Consider the following 25,764-nt stretch of genomic DNA (forward strand, 5'->3'; position numbering starts at 1 on the left):
TTGTCGATTTTAAAGCGGCCTCTGATACCATCGACCGCGAAGATAGGGTACGATAAGAGGGGCAAGTTGTGAAAATGCCGGACAACAATCCCGTTAAAAAGGTGTTCACCTCAAATCCGGCCGGGAAAAGACGAAGAGGGGCGTAACGAGTTAGATGGTTTCACCAAGTAAAGCAAGATCTTGAAAGTGTTGGACGATCGATAAACTAAAGACTTGCAGCCATGGACCAAGTTTATTGGCGTAACTTTGTGGTGCAAGTCATGTCTTGAAGGACAAAGCGCCATCAAAAGAAAAAGTAAGCATTTCTACATCGTGTTACAAGCATGAAGACACTTCAAGCTCTCGAAAGTCGAGAAAATTTCCATTGCTAAAAGATCCTTCACCTGCGTTTGAACAACAGGGCCTGCTGAATAGCTTTACGTTTACGGCTAGGACTAATTGGACCCTGACAGAGTTGCGTTGAGCAAACTTTTTGGTCGACGGTGGCTCCATTTGAGTCATTTTGTTCGTTCTGGAAATATACTTCTGACATACAGACCTTCAATCAAGAGCTAACAACCAGTATCAATTGAGTTCGATGAGAGTTAGTTTCTAGAAATTCTAAAATTTGACAAACAAATTAAAAATTCACAACATCCGAGCAGAAAAAAAATGATAAACAAAATCCTAAGATGGTTGGAAGGTAGAAGCAGCACTCTAGTCAATACTTGAATAGCGTGGAGATAGAACACCAAGATGATAGGAGACATAGCTATATTGCTACGATGGACAAGGCCGATGTGCAGACCACACGTTATGTGCATTCAAGTATACTATCAAAAAGCTCAAGTACAATAAGGAAATTGGGTACTAATGTATTAAAGCGAAACTTATTATAATGGACATTTTTAAGTTAGCTACATGTCTGCACCGATAGTCAGTATTTGGGATACAGGCCAGCTGGCCCGGTAGCTACCGGTGTAGTGGAAAAAAGATGTAATATGCTCAATTCAACCGTCTCTCACCGCTAGAAGGATTTGTTGAAAGTTATCAATCTGGCTTTTTGGGCGGGCATTTGACATCAGATCAAATGTTTATGTTGCGAAACATCCAAAAGTGGCACGAGTATCAAGTTAATACACACAATCTTTCTATCAATTTCAAGACCCTATACGTATCAACCGTGAAGAGCTTTGGAAGATTATGGACAAATCGGTTCTCCCGGGAAATTGACAGGACTACGATAGATAATGTGCAGTATTGTGTGAAAATATCGAGTGACTCGACTTCCATGACGGCCTTTCGTGCTTTCTGTTCAACATTGAAGGTATTATGGAACGTGCTTTAACATGCAGGGTACTATATTCAATATATCCAACAGAGCTTGTAATGGCTGAACTGTGACAATTGACAGCAAATTCGAGGTTGTAGGCGAGTTGGTATACGACTAGAATTCATTGTAATTCTTCATGATTTATCGAAACGAGCTCACTGTAAACCATTAAGGACATTTTTGGTCACTTTGCACGTATTTCGGAAGTCTTCCAGACACCTGGTTACCCTCAAAAAGTTATAAAACATGGTATGCGATATATCTATCTTCAATATTTTACGAACGAAGTATGTTGGAGACTATTTCAATCGTTTTTTGTCCTGGTTCCTTCAGGATACAGGCCATACGCAAATACGTTTTTATAATTCATTTATCTTCAGGTATCAGATAACAGAAAGGCAACTCAAGTGGCACGTTCCTCTACAGATAGGAGATTAGTGCCATAGTATAGCCTATAGGATCATTCACCTGAAAGGGATGAGGAAGAAAAAGGAATCGGGTCAGGAAAATAATGAACACCCATGTAGGATGAAAGTTTCCAATAAGGAAACAAAGACGTTAAGAAATTTATCTGCACATTGAGCAAACTTATTTCTCATTTATGCATATATACTCCAAACAAAGTTGTTTAAAGTTGTTAGTTTTCAAATCAATAGCCAAATCAATTTTCTGTTTTAGCAGATTTTTTCTGCACATATGGTTTGCAAGAAACCTTTTGGAATCCGTAGTTCAATTTGAAATCATGTTTTCTAAGGAGATTGTAAGAACTATCATCAATATTGTGAATAATCAAACGATTATCTGCAGGCATAGCTATCGTTCTTAGCTTTCTCCATTGACAAATTCCTAATGTTAGATTTTGAAAATGTAGTTTCAATATCGCTTAAATTTTCATTTAAAATTAAAGGAATGATTGAGCATACCTTGTTTTGCTGGAAACCAAATGTTTCTATAAAAAACTTGCATCCATCCACCGCTTTCTCGTTTATTGCATTTAGCTTCTCTATTAACCATTCATTGCTTGCTTCGTTTCTTGTGAAAACCAGAGTTTCCCAAAGCGAAGCCCATAGCCATTAAAGCTAGGAATGAACTAGTTTGCTGGTGCCTGGTATAAAAAGTTATTTGAAATCAAACAGCAGTTCGTCTTTAAGCTCGTTTTTTCATGCTTATATGAAAGCGATTTTTTTTTCTTTATTATTGAGATTTTCAGCCCTAGGCTGGTTCATCTCATAACGATGAAAGCGATAATAATGAAATGACGAAGCATGACGACCATCTCCATATGTGCCAAAGTCCATTACAGCATCCATTGTGTTGACTTTGTCAGCCATATTGCATGGTATGGCAGCAGTGCTTCCAATGCCTTGCTCAATAATGGTTAATGAGGTCTTACCAACTTGTTTGGCATTTGCAGCAGAAGTTTGCAATATTGCTACCGCAACCTTATTATGAACGTCAGCAGCAGCAGCAGACAACGAAGCATTTGGACTAGCTTGATTTACAGCCATTTTTCCGAAAAAATCAATAATTTCCAGAAAGAGTGGAAAATAATAAAATCCAACTAACTTTGAAGGGAGTCAAGATGAGAAAGAAAGATCGATAGGTTCGACGTACTTTCTTAGGATCAAACCGATTGTAGTAGTGAGCAATTACAATTTTGGTCTCTGAAAAACGAGAAATATTCGCTGATATCACAAAAGTGATCATGTCATGCTTTAGCGCCCAATGCAAGTATATATTAGGGTATGTGTACTGTTCTTGATAAACTAGTCTCCTCTTTAATCAATAATAATGAATCATAAAAAAGAACGATTCAAAATGCAAAACTCACAAATTGGAAATTTGTCTAAAACAAGCTTCCAGTACTTCTCTACATAGACGAGCTGGAAATTTTCATGTGGCTACGGTAGAGTAGTCTCTACAGATGTGTGACTTCTCTGACTCTGGAAAATGACAAAAACAATCGTATAGTAGGGTAACTGTATCCAATTTGGACAAATTCAGCTCATTTTATTTGTTCAGCTCTAACGTTATGATACTTCCTACTTCAAATAGTTTTGAATGCTTCGTGTACCTCAAGAAACAAAACGATTTGAAATTTAAATGGGAATCTTATAATTTTAAAGCAGAACAGATGCTGAACAGCATCTGTCGTAAATTGGTGAGCATACCCTACAAGTCCCTCAACAAATAGTAAAGTTTACACTGCTTTTGGAGTTATGTGGAAACATTTCACTCTAATCATGTCCAGTGTTTGTGGATAATTTTGTTCTACAGGTGAGAATATAACAAATGTATCGTTGATATAAAGGTAAAATTCCCTGCCTTTTTAGAAACACATGTTGTTAAAGCTCACATTCGTCAAACGAGCGTAATAAATGAGAGATTCGCTATGTATCTGTTAGTGAATCTACAAACATTACTTTCAAAGTCGCTGGTAACTCAGAAAAGCGACCAACTTTTATGTGAGGTGAGACCGTGCTCACTATAGATGTTACCTTTACAGTAAATAAAACTATAATATGCATTTATTTACACAGAGACACTTTTCCACAGAGAATCTCGTTGGATGATACATTACTTACGGCACAACCACTGTGGTGTGAATGATGAACAATCTAAAGGCAAGATGCCTGGAATGATTGTAGAAAATATGCTCACATTTCTCTACGGAAATCATATCCATTCGTTAATATTGCTCTTTTCATATATTATGTATTTAAGCGACAATATCGCATTGATTCTCAATCAAAATGATCGTGCATCGATTGAAACACGTTCACTACCCAACACATATCACCACTAATCTTAAATTTATTATTTTATAATTCAATGATCTTCAATTTTTTAAGCATTTTGGTCATATTTGTTATGATCTAGAAGTCTTCTGGTACCTTGCGATAGTGACTATGACACCAGGATTAAGTCACATCAATCTTCAAAGTTCTATAAATCAAGTAAGGTACCGCGGGGCAAGTGGGTAAATGGGGTAAGTGAAAACAATTGATATATTTTTTGGCGGCGTACAATCTCATTTCAATATTTTCAGTGGAAAAAAGTTGCGGAAAATAATTTCCTGTACCACTTCTTAGTTGTCCTCTGTGACAGTTTCAAACTGCAATAAAAAAAGTTTTAGAATTAATTCGACGTAGACCTAAAAATAACTAAATTTAAACACCGTCAATTTTTTTTATTAGGTAGGGCAAGTGAAAAGTTTATCATTAGAGATTGAATTTGTGTTTTCTCTTTAAGTAGCCATAAGTAAACATGGTTCGCAATTATCATAGAAAAAAAAACGTGCTGATAATTCAAGAAACACTATATTCAAGCGTTAAAAAGCTATTAGAAATCATGGAACTTTCTAAAAGATGTTGCCAAACATTGCAATATTAATATGTCTACTTCGGACAATTAAAGGAAGACGTTGACTGAAAAGTTGCAATATTAGAGTACACACGGAAATCTCGTGGAATGTCTATGTAAAGCTAGTTCAAAACATAAAAATGGGGTATAGGTTTATCCACATAAAAAATATTCTAAATACGTTATTGAAGAATTCCGTTGATTTCTTCCCGAAGAGTTATCCGACGTCATATCCGACTTTATCGGAAACAAATAACGAGCGATGGAAATTCTACAGAGCAGAAATGCAATTGCTGTCCTCTAATGTAAGAACTAACATTGGGAAATGTTGCAGTTATAATGTTGTCGAATCATTTCAACTAACATAGCTGCAGCAGAAGAAAATTCAAGTTGAAAAGAATAACATTTTCTTGTTTACATGTTACTCGTTCATTGGGAAGCCTTAACAAATGTTAAAGCTAATAGAAATCGTGAATATAACTGTTTGTTTTTGAATTTATTGTTCAAAACGGTAAACTGCCCCAAAAGTGGGGCAAGTGAAAAGTAAGGAGACATTTTTCAAAAGCTTTTTCTGTATTTTTTCTTCAATTGTTCATAAAAATCAATTTCACCATGCTGCTTATATTTGGTGGGAGTCAAGCTAAAAAATATACACGACCTCATTTGTTTCAATTTAAAGTCTCTACAATTTGAAGAATCTCAACTATGCGAATTTCATTACCCACTTGCCCCACGGTACCTTATGGCTGGAACTATCTAAAACATTTTTGGTCACATTGACCATATTCCAAAAGCCTTCAGGCCAACTGATCTCCATCGAAAAATAGTCATGAGAACAGGTATACGCTAACGACATATAAATCTTCAGGATTTTTTAACCACTTATGTTGAAGACCAAGCCTTTTTGGAAATATTCCGGAAGTTGATTAAATTTTCATAAAGATTGATGTGTCGCAAGCCTCATATCTGTTTCGTTTATGGGCACTTCCCTAAAATAACCAGGTGCATGATGAGGATTTCCGGAATGTGGCCAATGTGACTAATTAAACGAGACACAGACTCTCATCATGTGTAGTGGATCATGTTTGTTACAGGAAGCGATAAGTGAGAGACACTCTCAACTTTCTCAGAATTCAACCCCTGTCCCTTCCATGACAACTGTGGAAATGCAGAGGTATACTCGGTCTCTAATATCAAAAATTGTCTAATGGATCATTGAAGGTAGTTTTTGCCAGTGCTCACCGTATCAAAACAAAGGCGCCACTTTATAAGGGATCTAACATTGTGGACAGCATTGCTGTTCTGTCAAACACACAAGGCTGCGGTGGTGCTATCTATGCTTTCCATACCAGCCGTTTTGGTTATTTTATGATCCATTAACATTCCTTCCCTTCCTCGAATGTGGCCAGCGCCATCATTTACTTTCAAATTTTGAGCAACCTATTTGTGCACATTGAGAATGGTAAGCTTATCCTCATCCTCATCCCCATTCATTAAAATCTCTGTGCAAATTCGATTCTTCAGGTCAATAACGAAGTTAGCAACTACGAATTGTATGATTATCTATTTTTGCTCATGCTCGAATACGACCGTTACAATACGTATCTGAGCGTCGCGAGGTTGATGGACCAAGTGGAGTAAGACCTAGGGACCGTATGTCATTCGGGAAACTGGATACAAAAAGCACTGAATCGATTGGATCGGAGAAATATTATAAAACGTCTTAAAGGACGTTGAAACGTGCAACAAAATCTTACACACTTTACTTTTCAAATTGTCAAAATAGTGCATGATCTGTTCGTAGTCCATATCTAGATCGTCCAATCCGAGGCTTTCCCCTGGGCCCAGCTCACTGTCCGGCGTGTTCGCGAACATGGGATTGCCCACGACCGTCGGCTTGTTTGTGCTTCGGTGGCAGCGGAGGTTTCGGTATTTTGGACTGCTGATTGTTCGTCTGCTGCTGCTGCTCATCGGGAGGCGTCACAAAGCCGCCATTATCGTCCGAGCTGGACTCCAGCGTCTTGACGCCACTGCTGCACTCTTCCCTCGGGAGCGTCGCTTCTCGCTGACCGGCAACGGTGCAATCTCCGCGGTCGTTTCCACCGTGGTCGGTGCGCCTTCTTTAATACTACTTCCGGCCACGGGATTTCCGCTGCCGATGGCAACCACCGTTGCCCTTACTCCTGCCGCTACTGGACTGATTGTTGATGGTGTCGAACTTGAATGCCGACTTTTGGGCGCACTGCTGCACCAAGCGCTCGGCCATGTGCAGGTCGTCGGATTGAGCTCTGCTACCGGATGGCGCCACTATCGCCGACGGCGGATGATGATGGAACTGCTGCTGATGCTGTTGTTGTTGCTGTTGAGGAACTACCGAGAATCCCATGTTTTCGAAAGAATGTGGCGATTTTGTGGACTGCCGAACGATCGGCTGCACCGAATACTGAGGAATACTGTTGTTGAACAGCGCTGCGTTGATTTGCTGCTGGGTGAAGTTCAAGTTTACGGGGCGGTTGATTGCCGTGGAGTTGTGCTTCAAATGCTGGGTTAGTGGTTGAGCAGCTGCTGTTGCGGATGAAGCGGGGATGAAGTCTGGGCCTCGGGTTGCGCATTCTGGATGATCGGTTCTTGGACTGGAATGAAAGGGATCGTTTAGACCTAAAGGTGATCTTGGAGGGAAAAGTCGACCGGTTGTCCAACCAAAACCAGTTCCCCGAATGCCAATTGCATAATTAAACAATTGCTAAAATTAATCGAAATCGAAATTCGAGGAAAATATTGGTGAACCGAAACCTAATCTTACCCTGTTTGCTACGTTGGCCGTCACTCCCATGTTCCTGTGTGGAGGAACTGGTGGACGATAGTCGACTCCATCTAAATTGGAATTCCATGTGGTGGAAGTGGAGGAGCCTTCTCGTCTTCACTGTAATGATAAAGTTTAGAATTAATTTCTCATGATGAAAGGATTTACGTCTAAAAGGACTTACTTTACTATTCGACTTCTGCGATCGCGCTTGTTGTAGGTACAGGAATTCACGACACCGATTTGTCCCTCTCCACCAGCACCGGATGGCAGCTGGATGTGATTCGGGTTGTCGAAGCTGTTGACCTGGACGATACTTTCCTCGGCGTCTCCATACTTTGAGCTCATTGGATTGTTGATTATGTGCATTCGTGAATCTGAAATAAAGGAACTGTCTCATAGTATCAATTGTTCAAAATGCTTCACATGAATCCAAACCTCTCTGATTTCCACTCATTTCCTGCCCATTAGTCGACCGATCCATCGTGGCCCTTCCCAGCCACACCCAATCGTGTGCATTCGTCGTAGACTCCGTGCCCTTGCCACCCAGCACCGAAGCATTTCCCATTCCGTCCCGGACGCTGGCCTCTCCCGTAACGTCGATCGTGACCGGTCGGAACTTGGAAGCGTACACAACACAAGAAATGACGAACACTCCAATAGCCAAGCAGAACGCCGCCAACAAAACGTACATTCCCAATCTCCAGCGAGGTGGCGTCTGCGTAGACCATGCTCTTGCCGTTGACGTACCCTGGGATACCTCCCCGATGCTGCCGGGAAGGTTGCAGTGCGGCCGGTTCCTGGCTGTTGTCGTCCTTGAGCGCGACACCTATCAAAATATCATCCAGTTTACCACTTAGTTCGCGCCCTTGGTATTTGCGGTCTCGGCCAGCTATACCGTCGTTCTGCACCGTGTCCGGCCGGGTGCCGATGTCCGACGAGCTGAAGTCCACCTGTACCGAGGCAAGGCGCTCACCAGTGGTCCCACCGAAGATTTCATGCCCTGGAAGCAGAATGGGGAGAGTTGGTTCAGTGACTGGCGTAGAGGTTTGAGGGGTCGAATGAAACGAATTGAAAATTGGAAGGAAGCAGATACGGAAATCAGTTTTACATGAACTTAGCAGATGCGTTGGTGGAATGGTGATCAAGCTATGTCAAGGTATCAATAAGAATGACTGGGATTTTTTTCTTAAATGATTTTGAAGCTTTTATGAGAGGGAAAACGATCGAAACTACCGGGAAATTAAGTGCCGAAATAAGCGTACGCTTTGATAAAAAAGTAATTTGGTATAAATTTACTTTACCTTTTCTATGTTAAAAAGTGTTATATGTAATGGGCTTAAGTAACTTATGAAACGTTTAAAACAAGTTGGTTGAAGTTTCAGCATCCTTTTGCTTAGTAGTTTATGAATAGCGTACTACCCATAAGTAAAACGACATTTTCAGGAAAATCTCCAGATATTCCTACCAGAATTCCACGCGAAATATCTGCAGAGACCATTTTAGAGATTTCTCCAGGAGCTGACTCGGAGATTTCTCCAGTGATTTTAAAAAAAATTGATTCCAAAATAATCTCCTCCGTAATCCCTACATCCCTAAACATTTTTTTCAGGGATACCACTTGGGATTTGCCAAATATTCCTCCAGGAAGAACTTATAACCGCTACCAGATTTTTAACACCAGTCAACAATTCCTCCAGGAGTTCTTCTAGGAATTCTACAAGGAATTTCTCCAATGATTATTCCATGGATTTCTGCTGGAAAACTCTACAGAGTTTCCTATAGAGATTTTGAAAGGAGTTTCAGCAGTAAGGCTCCATTGATTCCTTCAAACATTCTTCCAGGAAAATCTTTTCTGTGATTCTTCCATGAATTTCCGCATGGATTTCTCCAAGATCTGTTCTAGTAATACTCCGGAGTTTTTCCGCATATTTCTTCACAGATTTTTCAAGCGATTACTTCTGGTATTTGTTCAAATATTTTTCTACAAAATCTTCCAAAGGCTCCACCAAAGCTTCTTTCAGAAAAATCTCTGTAAGGATTTTTGTCAAATGTTTTCACGGATTTCCGCAGGAATTACACTAGGACTTGACCTGATTACTCCAAAAATTTCTGGATACATGTATCCCCAAGTAGCCATCGCAAGATTCTTCACGGAATTATTCTGAAGATAAAATCAAGGGATTACATCAGGGATTCTACTAGGGATTCCTCATGGGAGTTCTAAAGAATTTCCTTCAGGAATTCACCCAGGGACAAAACCAGGAAAATCGCTACAAAAATTACTTCAAGGAATAGTCATATTAGTTTCCCAGGGATTGCTACAGAGACTTATACTCGGCCATTAAAAATTCTCCGGGATTCCTCAGAGAGTTCCTCCCATTAATTCCTCCAGGAATAACATCAGAAATTATCCATAGAATATATTCATTACAAATTACAGGGTGATAATCTCTACATGGATTCCTCCAGTAAAATCTTCATGTAGATCCTAAAATCAGTCCATTGATTTTTCCAAAGAATTCCTCTTGGAATTTATCTATGGATTATTCCAAGGAATTCTTCAGGAAAACCTCTTCAGGGATTTATCTTGAGATTCCTCCAGCTAAATCTCTACAATGATTATTCCTGGGACACCTACAAGGATTTTCTAGAGATTCCACCATGGATTCTTTCAGAGATGCCTCCAGGGAGTCCTTAAGAAAATGTCTCAGATAATACTTAAAAGATTCCTTCAGTAATTTACCCAGGTAACCCTTCATTATTTTCTTGAGCAATTTACTCAGAGTTTCCTACAGGATTTAAAAGGAGATTTCTCCAGGGAGTTTTCTAGGAAAATCTCAACAGTGATTCCTGCAGAGATTTCCTCACCACTTTCTTCAAGAATTTCTCCAAGGATAACTTAAACAAAATCCCTCTAAAAATTGTACTCCTCGGATTTCTCCATGGATTATTCCAAGGATTCTTCAGGAAATCCTCTATAGGGCTTTATCTTAAGATTCCTCCAGCTAAATCTCTACAGTGATTCTTCCTGGGATACCTCCAAGGATTTTCCAGGTATTCCTTCAGTGAGCCCTTCAGTAAATATCTCAGATAATACTTAAAAGATTCCTCCAGTAATATACCCAGGTTACCCTTCAGTGATTCCTTCAGCAATTTATCCAGATAATACTACAGAGTTGCCTACAAGGGTTACTCCACAGACTCGTCCAGGGAGTTTTTCCAGGAAAATCTCGACAGGGATTCCTGCAGAGATTTCTTCAAAAATTGTTCCAGGGAATTCTTCTGGAACTAGTGTGGTGCTTCCTTCAAAGGGGCAAATAGCCCCCTGGAAGCATTAACGTGTAGTGTCTTTTAAAAAAAAAACTCCTCCAGAGATATTCTCGGGTATCCCTCTGTAGGCTCTTGCAAGAATTTCTCCATGGATTTAACCGGGAAATCCTGTAGAGATTACTCTAGATTTTTTTAGAGGTTCTTCTATGGATAGCTTCAGGAATCTTTCCAGGATTTTTTTTTTCCAGAAAATTATCCAGGGAGTACTCCAAAAATTTCTTCAAGGAAGGTATTTCTAGAGGATTTTATGTAAAATTTCGTGAAATAATCCCGGAGGAATTTTTGGAGACCCGGAACGAAACTCTGTAGATATTTCAGGGGATTCATGAGAGAATCATGGCATTAATTTTTAGAAAAAAAAACTTGGAGGAATCCCCGGAGGATTTTTTGGACGCTCAGAACGAATCTTTGAAAAAAATTACCTGAAAAATCATTACAAAAATTAATGCAGCGATTTTTCTGAAGAGAGAATTCTTGAAGAACCCTCGTGAGAAATTCTTACAGGAAATCGTAAAGTTATATCTTGAAGAATACATGGAAAAAAATATGGTAGGATCATTGGACCGATCCCTGGAAAAATACTTGAAGAAATCTCAAGATTAATTACTAGAAGAATAGGTGAGGAAACCCCAGCAATTATTCATAGGAGAGTTTTTTTTTGGAAAATTCATGGCATATATATCTGAAGTAATCCTTGATAAGTACTCCTTAAAGATTTTAACCTGGAGAAATTCTTTTGATGAATCTTTGGAGCAATATCTGGAGGAATCCTCGGTGTAATCTCTGGAAGAATTTTTGGAAAATCTCCCGGAGAAAATTCATTGGGGAAATTCCTTGAGAAATCTCAGTGAAGATTGATTGGAGGGATTTCTAGAAACATTTCTACAGGACTCTCAAAAATTGGTCGTTAAATCGCTATATACATCCTTATATAACACTGTTTCTCAACCATGGTAGGCGCGAAAAAACGGCTCGCCGGGAGGTGCTCATTTTAGCGACCTTTTCACATGGTCAGGGGTTCATGGACCACCTGTTGAGAAACGTGGCTATAGAAAGAAACAGAAAAATATAAGGAAATTACTTTCACGAATTCCTCAAGAAACTCCTAAAGAATTTACTTCATAGATTCTCTTAGAGACATTATCCGGAAAATCTTTACATGAATTACTCCAAGGGATTTCTCAGAATGATTCTCCTGGGATTCCACAGAAACTGCTCCAGAGATTCGTACTTGGCCTCTAAAAAATCCTCCAGGATTACGTCAAGAGTTCCTCTAGAAAATGCTCCAGATATTCTCTAATAAATTCCTCCAGGAATAACATCAGAAAATATTCTAAGAATTTCTAAGATTTTTCCATGGATTATTCCAGGGATTTCTACAGAAAAATCTTTGCAGGGATTCATCTTGGGATTCCTGCAGCAAACATTCTTCAGTGGAATTGCTGGAAAAAATCGTGGAGGAATCCCCGGAGGATTTTTTGGCCACCCACAAAAAAAATATCTGGAGAAATAACATGAAAAAAAAATCTTGGAAAATGTATTGCAGTGATTTACCCGGAGGTAGTATTTGGGCAGCAACTCTTGAAGGAAACCTCGCGAAGAATTTCATTCTTATAGGAAATCGTTAAGTTATTTCTTGTAGAATTCTTTAAAAAAAATTCTGATGCAATCTCTGGAGGAATTCCTGGTATAATCCTTGGAAAAATCTCTGAAGAAATCTCAGGGAATAATTACTGGAAGAATCTGGAGAGGAATAGCTCAGGAATCCCAGCAATCATCCATGGAGGATTTTTTGGAGAAATCACTGCATATATATCTTGATGTAATCCTTGATAGGTACTCCTTGAAGAATTTATCCTGCAGAAATCGTTTTCCTGGGAAAAAATTCTTGAATCTTTGAAGCAATGTCTGGTCCCAGCTGTTCTTCTTCGTTCGGTTATTACGACCTTGATCGCCAGGCTCCAACGGCTTAACTTTTTCGAACCACTTCGACCTTCTAGTCAACATAGGCAAGTACTCAAACACCCATCTGTGCCGAAAATTCGTCCACTATGTTCTTAGTGACTGTCCAACTGTCTCGGAGGCTAATTGACTGATCTGTACGCTGTTTGGCTCCTCTCGAACCGTACCACAAGAAGTGGTTCAGAGTAAGCGCCTCTTTGAACGGCTACTTCCAAGAGGTACGTAAGTCAGCAGGCGAGAGTTTATGATTCCACAATTCGCTTCCATGGTAAAGAACGTTTGAAATGCCGCTTTTGCGCGAGATATTCGGCATTTCTTCTGACAGGCAGGCGATTTGCTACCACATAACTGGTACCATTGTCGGAGTAAGACCTTCTGGCTGAGCACATCGTCGGATGACGAATTGCCTAAAGGTCATAACGCATGACTTAGTTGACAGGACTGTGTGCCCAAACTCTAGCTGAACAGCTCGTACTTGGAGGCAGGTAAACAGACGATATGCACCGTTTGACAATACTGCGACCGACTGTCACTTCGAACGTGACCCGTGAAATCAACGCCAACATATGTGAATGGACGAATAAAAGAAGTAAATCTGACTTTGAAGGTAGACCTATCAACGGCGGCGTCGGGAGCTGCTTACAGTACTGACAACTGCGACCAAACGCACCAAACTACACTGCGCAATCTTCGCAACAGCTGACGCAGTTTGTTGCAATCTGTTTAACTGTTAGCGTTAAGTACTTCGTTTCGTGGAAATGCCTGGAGCGTCTGAATTCACTCAGGCGACACACTAGCGTCCGCCAGAGAAGTGTGCAGTATGGCAGAGGAGGAATAGAGAACGTAGGTGGAAGACGAAGCGTTTCGACCAAGGATCTTTTCGTCTAAACACTCCGAGCAGTAAGAAGCGTTGCCAGCACCCTACGTGTAGCCTGCTTAAGAGCCAGAAAACGCGTGCAGAAAAGCTAGATCCGAAGCCAGCATGGAAAAGCGTAAAGTGACTTACTGACTGGCCAGAGCCGTGTTCAACGGGAAAATAGCGACGAGTAAAATCGAACTGTTACAAGGAGTTGCGCAGGGAAGCTGACGGAAATGGCCTGGTACTAACGCATATCCGAGTAGTGATGGCGAAGATTAAGAGGCCAGTAATACCAGCTGTAATGTGCCACGACAAACTGAATATGATAGTGGACTGCCTCTTCCCTACACTACTCCACCGTACGCTGACGTAGATGAAGAAAATGCCGGTATCCAAGTCTCTAACGTCGAGCCGATAACGGTTGCGGAAGGATTGAAGGACCAGAATGCGAGTCCCCGAAAGTGTAAAGTTTTACAAAGCTACCATTCAGAAACTGGGTACTGTTTTACGACCAAAGTGCTAAACCTTGACACTGTCCAATGGAGTCGAGATCGTCGGGTTTACAGATGGCGTCTTTCATGCGATAACTGACCGAGATAGCCCGGAGGAGGTGGAAATGCTAACGGTGGAATCGCTGGGCACCATTGAATTGTGGATGACTGGAGTCAAGCTGCAGTTGGGCTCATTACAAAACGGAGGTGGTTGCCATTCAGCAGTTCGAGATCAACATTGTCACTGCCGAATGGAAGTCGATATCGTCGGGTTTCGCAGATGACGGTCGTCTTGGGATAACTGGCGAGGACTGCGGAGGAGATGGAGATGCTGACGGCGGGAATCGCTAGACACCATTGGAATCGTGGATGACTTGAGTCAAGCTGCAAGTTGGCTCATCATAAAACGGAGGTGGTGCTGGTCAGCAACTGCAAAGCGGTTCAGCAGTTGGAGATCAATGTCGGAGGACACGCAATCCCATCGAAACGCTCTCTAAAAGCACCTTGGAGTAATGGCTCGACGACAGGCTAAACTTCAACAGCCACGTAGATTATGCCTGCGAAAAGGCAACGAAAGCAGCTAACTCTGTAGCTAGGATCATGCCCAAACATTGGAGGAACAAGAAGCAGTACGAGGCGTCTTCTGGCGACCAAATCATCGTCCATACGGAAGTCCCGGCTTGGGCTGCAGCCGTTGACAACTATACTCAATCGAGAGAAGCTTACGTACGTTCCGGCTCATGGCTATACGGGTGGACGAGTGCCTACCGCACTACATCGTCGGAAAGCAGTGTGCGTTATCGGCCGGAATGAACCCCATCTGATCACTTTGGCTGGGGACATAACATGCTACCAGCAAAAAGACACCAGGAATGTGAGGAATCCCATCAGATTGGATACAATGGCCAAGTGGCAGCAGGAGTGGGATAACTCAGAGAAAAAGAAGGTGGACCCACAGGCTCATGCCTAACGTGTTGGTGTGGACGACCAGAAAACACGGAGAAGTGCTTTTCCTTACCCCAGTTTTTGTCAGGCCTTGGATGCTCCGGAAATATTTGCACAGATTCGGACACGCAAAGTCACCACATTGTTCGCCCTGTCCAACTAACGAGGGAGACCTCAGAGCATGTTATATTCGACTGCTCTCTATCCAGGGATATACGAACGGACATGATGCTAAATCCGGACAACATCGTACAGAACATGTGCCAGCATGAAAACACTTGGAATGCGGTTAAACAGGGGCATAACCCATATTATGTCGTTGCCTGCAAAGGAGATGTTGTAAAGACCAGAGAGCTGCGGGTCGCGATCGGAGTAGGTAAGATCATTCTTTGGGGAACTGGGACCGAGTAGAGCGGGCGTAGCGTAGTATCGGTAATAAGTCGTCGGGGCAACTGCAAACCGGAAGTCATCGTCCAACCGGAATCGCAGAACCGACCCTGGCACTTGGCCGACCAAATCCGAGTCGGAGTAGGCTAAGTCCACCATCGGGAACTAGTTGAGTAGATCGTGTTGTTGCACTGGCAAATTGATCGTCGGGTGCCTGGAACCGGAAGCTTCCCACCACCGGAATTGCAGGAACGACCCCGGCATCTGCTCGGATAGCACCGGTTCGGGAGATCTTCCGCCACCGGGAAAATCTTCGTCGGACTAGGATAGATCCACCGCCGGCGACTATTCTGAGTATTACGTAGCATACCACCGGTTTGATTCGTCGGAGCGCAAGTGAACCGGAAGCCATCCTCTAATCGGCATCACTGGACCACTCCACCAGCCAGAATCGAAGCATGAAGAAGCCGGAGCTAGGCTAGCTCCATCGTCAGGGACTGACCGATTTGGGTCGTCGGGGCGTCAGTAAACAGGAAGTCAACCTCCAACCGGAATCGCTGGACCGACCTCGGCATCCAACTGGTCAACCAGGAGAGCTCGAACAGCAGCATCGGAAAACGAGTCGTCGTAGAGCAACGAAGTGCTCATGAGCGTCTAGTATAAGTTCAACAAGGCTTTGACGCGAGGCCAGTGCAGGGAAAGTATGCGTCGTCACACAAAAAAGCTGTCCAAAGCCTCAAATTCCAAACGGTCAATTGGGCAAATCACAGAGACACAGTCACACAGTCCTGGTGAACAGCGTTTTTGACGACGTTAAGCTCCAACAACGAACTATCGTAGCAGAACAACTAGGGACTGAGATTGACGATGAAGTTTCATGATGTAGTTTCGAGGGAGATCGAGGAACAAGAGCAGTAGGGAAAGTTTGTAGTGGTTAAGCACGCCTAACGTTAGTCCCATACAGCGCCAACACATACAAGGCCAGGCTTTTGAAGCTTTTTTTGGTACCCGACTATGAATAAAATAAATCGTGAAGACATGGATCTAAATATCGTTAACCTGCTGCGGCCCGAAGTCTCTGAAGAAACAGCGCTGAACGTACACATCGTTGATCCTCCTCCGATACTGTTCAATCCATCTACCCACAGCACGTGTAACAGCTCTGCAATTGGTTTGTCCCAGTCTGTTCCCAGTTGCGCCAAATCTCCTGCATCAGAATACAGTTTGACGTTTGTCAGAACAGCACAACTGGTATCAACAACCTCTTCAACTGCTTGCTGGCTAAACGTAAAAGTGTCTTCTGCTGGACTACACACCATGCCCAGGACACGTTCGTGTGTTCGGTCTTTGTCCAGGAGCTGTGGCTTACTAGTCGATGAACTCGATTCGGTCTTGTACTTCCTGTTCGTTGGACACTGTATTTTTGAATTGGAAACCCGCCGCTGCATGGATTTGTTGCACTTGTTCTACTAGTGTTACTGGCTCTTCAACGGAATCAACGATGTCGAGAAAATTATCTACGTAATGGTTCTTGGTTACTGCTACTACTACCCTAGGATACTGAATTCTGACGCATTCCAGTTTATTACGAACTGCGCTTGTATGGAGAGTTTGTAGCACCAAACATCGCAACGTTCATCACTTACACCTGAACATCTTCGTCAGGACTTGTCATCCACAAAAAGGAGATCAGGCCCCTTAAGCAGCATATCGTTGAAGCAGACCCCTCACGCTTTTGCAGCCGCATCCCAAACCATACGGGTTTTATATGGTTTAACGGCGACAGTGGTTTCACCACCTCTTCGCCGTCAACAGTGTTGCCGATAACACAAGGGATTCTCAGCAGATTTTAAGGATTCTCAGAGGATCCCAAGAGAATTTCAGGAGTACTCAGAGGAATGCTTGTGTTACACAGAGGTTCTACGGGGTGCTAGAAGGATTGCTAGGGCCATCCAAATCTTTTTAGGAAGTTTCCCATAAGGATCCTATGAGTTTGAAAAGAATAGAATTTTTGGAAAATATAGGTTAGTATGCACAGATATTTTTTTTTAATAGCGGTGCAATTTTCGCAGAACCTTGGGCAAGTTATTCACAACTTCTCAATCAAAAATCTCACACAACTCTTGAAAGGACGTATGTTTTTTTTCCTAATCATGAGAGGAAATTCCATGGAGTCTTTATAGGAATTAACTAATATCCACATCAACTCTTGCAGATTTCTAGGTTGAATTTATAACTTGGAAACTCACCGCTTGAAGCCTTCTAAAAATTCTTTCGAAATATCCTCGAAATAAAGGATGCGATTTTTAAAAAAACTCCTGGGGAAACTATGAAAAACGCCTTTGAAACGACTTCCATAGAAACTTTAGCAATCTCAAGGCGATATTCCCTGCGGAAAATAATCCCCGAGAAAATTAGTCACACCTTGCAAGCCTATTTGACAGCGGTAGGGGTAAGCCTTGGAAACTTGTCGAGGAACTCCCAAATTAAAAAAAAAATCCGTTTAGGAGAGGTAATCCGTCCATTAAATGCCCGAATTGCTGTGGGGGAACTTCCACCTCAAAATCGCTTTCACATTCTGCAGATAAACTCCGACAACGAGATTGCATATCCGCACACAGAATTCCCAGAACATTGGGACAATCCTGAAATGGAAGGTTCGAAAAAAAGAAGTATCCAAAGCGCGGAATATTCTGAATCAGTAAACCCTGGCTCGGATAAAGGTGGATATGTTTGGGGGTATAAGTTACATGTTCAAAAAATGAAAGAACTTTTTCTAAACTATTGGTTGAAGATGACTTGAAATGAACAACCAACTTCTAGAGAAATGCGTTGAGACGGATTCGACTTTATGAGCCCATTCATGCTTTAGTATTACACCATTGCACTATGGGCCAGGGACGCAATCTGGCGGGACAAAATTAATAACTCGGTAACGAAGCGTCTCCGGTATTTGGGGTCTTTGGCAAAGTTTTTTGTTTTAACGAGGACCATCTACTGACATAAACGGATAGTTCGTAAATCGTCCGCATAGGTGGCGCCACAATCTAACTTTTTACTTTGACGTTCTAGAGACTTGGCATGTTCGACAAAGTTGTTCATTTTGATAAAATAAACAACTCTCTCAAAGACGTCAAAATTCCACAGCCTACTGTTTTCGAGTTATTGGCGAAATTAGAGAGAATTAGTGAAAAACCATTTTTTTCACTGAATTTGACATTTTTTCTAAGAACCATGTCATGTAATATTTTTTGCTGATAAATATACAACAAACGCAAGCTCTGGTGGAAAAAAAAAGAAATAATACGACGCATAAACCTAAGAAATTATGAAAAAACTTGAAAAATAGAACAATTTTTAAACCTTAATATCTCCAAAAGCGCAAAAAATCGCAAGCTCAAATTTTCAGGCAACATAAAGGATTACTTCATGAAACGGATGTCAAAATTCCAGAGAGGTATATTTTGGTGTTTTTGAGATTTTTTAATTTTTTTACGGTTTCCTTTCCATTACGCAAATATCTAAGTGTATGTTTAAATTATCGGAAAAATATATTTTATTATTTCATGAAATTATTATACCTGCTCACAGTACAAGCTGGCTTTGGATTTCATCTCGAATTCGTTGTCACAGTTTTCCGGAAGCTCAAAGTTTAAGCTAATCCGGTGATTAAACACATATTTAAGGTTACACAATCTAACAGTTCTCAAAATCGAAGGAATCTCCAAATTGATACCTTTGATCTGTATCCTCTGTTTCGAAACATCCAAGAATCAACGCTCTTTCCGCTTTTAAATAAATCTTCAAGCTCCGGACAAGAGATCGTGCGATCTGAAATTTTAGTATTTAGAGATATCGACATGAATATGCTTTAAAATTTGATTTTCCGTGTTAAAAGTAACACATTCACAAAATAAATTGCTCGCCTCGAACCATGATGACAACAATTAACTGACACATGATCAAGTCTTTCATGGCATACTATATCATTAAAATTATTGAAGAAAAACAATTATGTACCCAGTTTTAATCTACACTTTCATCTGCATTACTTGATATCAACTCAAGGCACTGCTCTTAAACTGAATTTCATGGCTACTATGATGGCTTTTTCAAACAGTTTTCTGAAAGTTTTTGTTCCACGACTCGTTATTTCTTGAAGTCGATCGTCCCTTCAGATTCCTCATGGAAATTAACTGTATTGGATAAATATAATCATTGTAAAAAAAATGATAGATCTCAAAAATACCAAAATATACCTCTCTGGAATTTTGACATCCGTTTCATCAAGTATTGCTCTATGTTGCCTGAAAATTTGAGCTTGCGATTTTTTGCGCTTTTGGAGATATTAAGGTGCAAAAAATGCTCTATTTTTCAGTTTTTTTCATAATTTCTTAATTTTATGCGCCGTATTATTAAAAATTTTTCCACCAGAGCTTGCGTTTGTTATATATTTATCAGCAAAAAATATTATATGACATGGTTCTTAGGAAAAATGTCAAATTCGGTGAAAAAACTCGTTTTTTCACTAATTTTCTCTAATTTCCCCCAATAACTCGAAAACAGTAGGCTGTGGAATTTTGACGTCTTCGAGAGAGTTGTTTATTTTATCAAAATGAACAACTTTGCCGAACATGCCAAGTCTCTAGAACGTCAAAGTAAAAAGTTAGATTGTGGCGCTACCTATGCGGACGATTTACGAACTATCCGTTTATGTCAGTAGATGGTCCTCGTTGTAACAAAAAACTTTGCCGAAGACAGCAAATACCGGAAACGCTTTGTTACCGAGTTATTAATTTTGTCCCGCCAGATTGCGTCCCTGTCCCATAGTGCATTGATGTTGGATCTAGTTTCGATGGAGAATTTTACTCCTAAACATCAGCCAATCGTTCTGAAATGATCCTAGAATAGATGCTACGCCAACAACATGTCAACCTACCTGCTTCGATACCGGAATATTCCGCCGCAGTCGACACTCCTCGGAGAGCAACAGCGTCACCCTCAGCAAATCACCATTCCCCTCACCGACGGCTATTACTCGGGGGTGATGCGAGGCCAGCATGGGCGCAAAGGCAACTACTTCGGTGTCCAGGCTTTCCACCAGCAAGAAGTAATCGTCTACGGAAATGTCCCTGTAATGAAAGGGTAGGTGTGAATCTTCAATCCCATGGTTCAAAGGAAGTCGCAACTTACCTCAAAGGTGTTCTCGAACCATCGGAAAATTCCAAATCGATATCTAGTAGCCCCTCTTGGTACTGAGCAGTTAGCTTCCGGGTAACCGAGGTCTCCGCGATGTATCCATTCTCAATGGCGTTATCGCTGCTGATTGATAGCTGCAGGCCGGAAACAACTCGCACCAAAAGTCGAGTTATGCTAACCTTATCGCTTCCGACGCGCACTTCCCGTGCTCCAATGACTCTTCCAGTTATTGGTGAAAGAACCTAAAATGATCCCAATCATTGAACTTCATGGGTTTGTCCAAATATTCGATGCATACCTGAACATCTGTCCGGCCCATGGCTCTTCCCTGCAGCGTTCTACCCCTCAGAGTTGCAATCTTCGGGTCGGCCACCCGAAGCAACGGTTGCACCAGGTCCGTCACCCTCAAACCCGTACGCCGCGAAATCAGGTAACTCACTCGTCCCGAATCTTGATCCACGGCCAGGAACCTAGCGTACACCTCCACCGGACTTTGCTGATACCGAGCACGGCAGACGCTCCTCTCCGGAGATACTCCGTTGACGAAATCTTCATTGTGATGACCCCAGCCGTACGCTCGCTTGCGGCGACGCATTTTTCCGTTTGCACTTCTGTAATAAACCCCTCGATTAAACTGCTTGTTCCAAAAACTTTCCTCAATTCCGCTACCAACTTACACATTGTGATCCTCCGGAATCTTCCAGCCCTTGATCTGCGACAGGCGGAAATCAGCGACGGAGACCTCCAGCGGGAACTCCGGCATCCACACCGTGAACTTCGCCAATCCGGAGTAGGTGCCGTACTTGACCAGAACCGAAGCATTCGATGGACCCACGGGCTTCCGAACCGTCCACGTAGACGGAACTACACGAGGAGGAACCTGTTGAGGATGAGGAAGCGATAGGATTTGTCAGTGGAATGCAATTCGTATTGGAGATGGCGACTACCTTTATGACGCTTTCATCTTCAGCTTGACAGGAGCTTTGCAATGTGACGTCCGCACCTTCCCCGCTTGCGAAACGATGAGACCTCTGGCCTGCGATACCTGACGGGCCAGTAAGGACGGCCGTATTCATCAGCTCCCAGTTCTGCAAAAAACAAAACCTGTCGATTAATCGCATTCTCATTGCGTTCAAAGTGATGCAACATTACCTTCGCAATCGGAAGCACTGCCTGGATGTCGTCCTTCTGGATCTCCAGCTTGGCCACGATCTTCTTGCGGCCTTCCTCGTGCGGAGCACCGGACGCCTTCGGCTGACAGTTCCTTGACCTTGGGTCCGTCGTGCACCGTAGCTCACACCGACCACACTATCCGCCCTCCGTCGTTGATGATCTTTGAGTATCGTTCGCCACTTCCAGCAGCCAGGAGAATACTTCCCATTACTCTGTAGGAATATAAATTGTCATTAGAAATCTTCGATAGAATAATTGAGTTGACAAGTTACTTGTTAGAGCTCGTGTCATCGAACGAGTTTGACCGGGCTGTCCGGGTCCTGATCCTTACGGAAGGCCGTCACTCTCGCCACGGGTATGCTTGGTGTTTTCCTTCTCCACCGAGACGTTCCAGTCATCCGAAGAAGCGCTGGCTCCAGGATTCGCATGCCAGCCTTGACGCGAGCCCTGTGAATGGAAAATTTGGTTTTAAAAACGTGGATTAAATGGTTTTGAGTTAGTCGTGGACTTGGACTTGGACTTGGACTTGGACTGACTTGGACCTTGGACTTGGACTTGGACTTGGACTTGGACGTTGGGACTTTGGACTTGACTTGGACTTGACTTGGACTTGGACTTGGACTTGGACTTGGACTTGGACTTGGACTTGGACTTTGGACTTAGGGACTTTGGACTGACTTGGACTTGGGACTTGGACTTGGACTGGACTTGGGACTTGGACTTGGACTTGGACTTGACTTGGACCTGGACTTGGACTTGGACTTGGACTTGGACTTGGACTTGACTTGGACTTGGACTTGGGACTTGGACTTGGACTTGGACTTGGACTTGACTTGACTTGGACTTGGACTTGGACTTGGACTTGGACTTTGGACTTGGACTTGGACTTGGACAGGACTCTGAGCAAATTCTAAAAAAAAAACTGGTCAACATTCTGCGTGAACCCTGCTCACGATTCTGAGCAAATCCTGCTCAGGACTCTGAGCAAATTCTGCTCAGGATTCTGAAAAAATCCTGCTTATTGTTCTGAATCCTGTTCATAGACTCTGAGCGAATCGTGCTCAGGATTTTGAGCACATCTTGCTCAGGATTCTGAGCGAATCCTGAGCCGGATTCTGAGCGAATCCTGCTCCGGATTCTGAACAAATCTTTACTCATGATTCTAAGCACATCCTGCTTAGGATTCTGAGATTATGTGGTTCAGGATTCTGCTCATTATTCTGAGTAAATCCTGCTCAGGATTCTGAGTGAATCCTGCTCAAGATTATGAGTAAATCCTGCTCAGGATTTTGAGCGAATCATGCTCAGGATTCTGAGCGAATCCTGCTCAGGATTCTGAGCGAATCCTGCTCAGGATTCTGAACGAATCCTGCTCAGGATTCTGAGCGAATCCTGCTCAGGATTCTGAGCGAATCCTGCTCAGGATTCTGAGCGAATTCTGCTCAAGTTTTGAGTGAATCCTGCTTAGGATTCTGAGCATATCTTGCTGAGGATTCTTAGCAAATCTTGCTGAGGATTCTGAGCAAATCTTGCTGAGGATGCTGAGCTTATCTGGCTCAGGATCTGAGTGAATCCTGCTCAGCATTCTATGCAAATCCTGCTCAAGATTCTGAGCTTATCTGGTTTAGGATTCTGAGTGAATCCTGGTTAGCATTCTAAACAAATCTTGTTCAGGATTCTGAGCAAATCTTGCTCAGGATTCTGAGCTTATCTGGTTCAGGATTCTGAGTGAGTCCCTGCTCATTGTTCTGAATAAATCCTGCTCAGGATTCTGAGTGAATCCTGCTCAGGATTCTGAGTAAATCCTGCTCAGGATTTTGAGCAAATCCTGCTCAGGATTTTGAGCAAATCCTGCTCAGGGATTCTGAGTGAATTCTGCTCAGGATTCTGAGCAAATTCTGTTCAAGTTTCGAGCGAATCCTGCTTAGGATTCTGAGCAAATCTTGCTGAGGATTTTGAGCATATCTTGCTTAGGATTCTGAGCGAATCTTGCTCAAGATTCTGAGCTTATCTGGCTCTGGATTCTGAGTGAATCCTGCTCCGGATTCTGAACAAATCTTGCTCAGGATTCTAAGCAAATCCTGCTTAGGATTCTGAGCTTATCTGGTTCAGGATTCTGAGTGAGTCCTGCTCATTATTCTGAGTAAATCCTGCTCAGGATTCTGAGTGAATCCTGCTCAAGATTCTGATTAAATCTTGCTCAGGATTTTGAGCAAATCCTGTTCAGGATTCTGAGCGAATTCTGCTCAGGATTCTGAGCGAATTCTGCTCAAGTTTCGAGCGAATCCTGCTTAGGATTCTGAGCAAATCTTGCTGAGGATTCTGAGTGAATCCTGCTCAGCATTCTTAGCAAATCCTGCTCAAGATTCTGAGCTTATCTGGCTTAGGATTCTGAGTGATCCTGCTCAGGATTCTAAACCAATCTTGTTCAGGATTCTGAGCAAATTTTGTCAGGATTCTTGAGCTTATCTGGCTCAGGATTCTGAGCAAAAACATGCTCAGGATTCTGCGCTTATAAGGTTCAGGATTCTGAGTGAGTCCTGCTCAGGATTCTGAACAAATCCTGCTTATGATTCTGACCATATCTTGCTCAGGATTCTGAGCGAATGCTACTCAAGATTTCTGAGCAAATTCCGCTCAGGACTCTGAGCGAATTCTGCTCAGGAACTCTGAGCGAAATTCTTGCTCGGGAGCTCCTGAGCGAATTCTGCTTCAGGATTTCTGAAAAAATCCTGCTTATTGCTCTGAAGCGAATCCTGCTCATGACTCTGAGCGAATCGTGCTCAGGGTTTTGGAGCATATCTTTGCTCATGATTCTTGAGTGAATCTTGCTCCAAGATTCTGGAGCTTATCTGGCTTCTGGATTCCTGAAAGAATCCTGCTCAAGGATTCTGAGTGAATCCTGCTCAGGATTCTGAGTGAATCCTGCTCAGGAATTTGAGCGAATCCTGCTACGGATTCTAAACAAATCCTGCTCAGGATTCGGAGCGAATTCTGCTCAAGTTTTGAGCGAATCCTGCTCAGGATTCTGAACAAATCTTGCTCAGGATTCTGAGCTTATCTGGCTCAGTATTCTGAGTGAATCCTGCTCAGGATTCAGAACAAATTTTGTTCAGGATTCTGAGCAAATTTTGCTCAGGATTCAGAGCAAATCTTGCGCAGGATTCTGAGCTTATCTGGCTCAAGATTCTAAGCAAATTCTCTCAGGATTCTGCGCTTATAAGATTCAGGATTCTGACCGAATCCTGCTCAGGATTCTGAACGAATTCTGCTCAGGATTCTGAAAAAATCCTGCTTTTTGCTCTGAGCGAATCCTGCTCATGACTCTGAGCGAATCGTGCTCAGGGTTTTGAGCATATCTTGCTCATGATTCTGAGTGAATCTTGCTCAAGATTCTGAGCTTATCTGGCTCTGGATTCTGAAAGAATCCTGCTCAGGATTCTGAGTGAATTCTGCTCAGGAATTTGAGCGAATCCTGCTACGGATTCTAAACAAATCCTGCTCAGGATTCGGAGCGAATTCTGCTCAAGTTTTGAGCGAATCCTGCTCAGGATTCTGAACAAATCATGCTCAGGATTCTGAGCTTATCTGGCTCAGTATTCTGAGTGAATCCTGCTCAGGATTCAGAACAAATTTTGTTCAGGATTCTGAGCAAATTTTGCTCAGGATTCAGAGCAAATCTTGCGCAGGATTCTGAGCTTATCTGGCTCAAGATTTTAAGCAATCCTCTCAGGATTCTGCGCTTATAAGATTCAGGATTCTGAACGAATCCTACTCAGGATTCTGAATAAATTCTGCTCAAGTGTCTGAACGAATCCTGATCATTATTCTGACCGAATCCTGCTCAGGATTCTGAGTAAATCTTGCTCAGGATTCTGAGCAAATCTTGCTTAGGATTCTGAGCTTATCTGCTCAGGATTCTGATGAATCCTGCTCA

The 25,764-nt window shown here is 42.4% G+C and overlaps 1 protein-coding gene across 1 annotated transcript; it reads right to left on the minus strand.

The window, feature by feature from the left end:
- Positions 1 to 6,524: 6,524 nt before the first annotated feature.
- Positions 6,525 to 21,618, minus strand: LOC110681465 (transmembrane protein 132B-like). Its single transcript, XM_021857231.1, has 10 exons — positions 21,613 to 21,618; positions 21,332 to 21,534; positions 20,953 to 21,265; positions 20,649 to 20,896; positions 20,395 to 20,587; positions 8,377 to 8,481; positions 7,917 to 8,307; positions 7,663 to 7,855; positions 6,857 to 7,308; positions 6,525 to 6,760 (listed from the first exon to the last, which is right to left on the minus strand). The coding sequence occupies exons 1-10, from the start codon at positions 21,616 to 21,618 to the stop codon at positions 6,525 to 6,527; spliced, it is 2,340 nt and encodes a 779-aa protein (XP_021712923.1).
- Between the last annotated feature and the right edge of the window lie 4,146 nt (positions 21,619 to 25,764).

The sequence above is a fragment of the Aedes aegypti genome, unplaced genomic scaffold (assembly GCF_002204515.2).
Source record: "Aedes aegypti strain LVP_AGWG unplaced genomic scaffold, AaegL5.0 Primary Assembly AGWG_AaegL5_hic_scaff_965_PBJ_arrow, whole genome shotgun sequence".
Taxonomy (NCBI): Eukaryota; Metazoa; Arthropoda; class Insecta; order Diptera; family Culicidae; genus Aedes; species Aedes aegypti.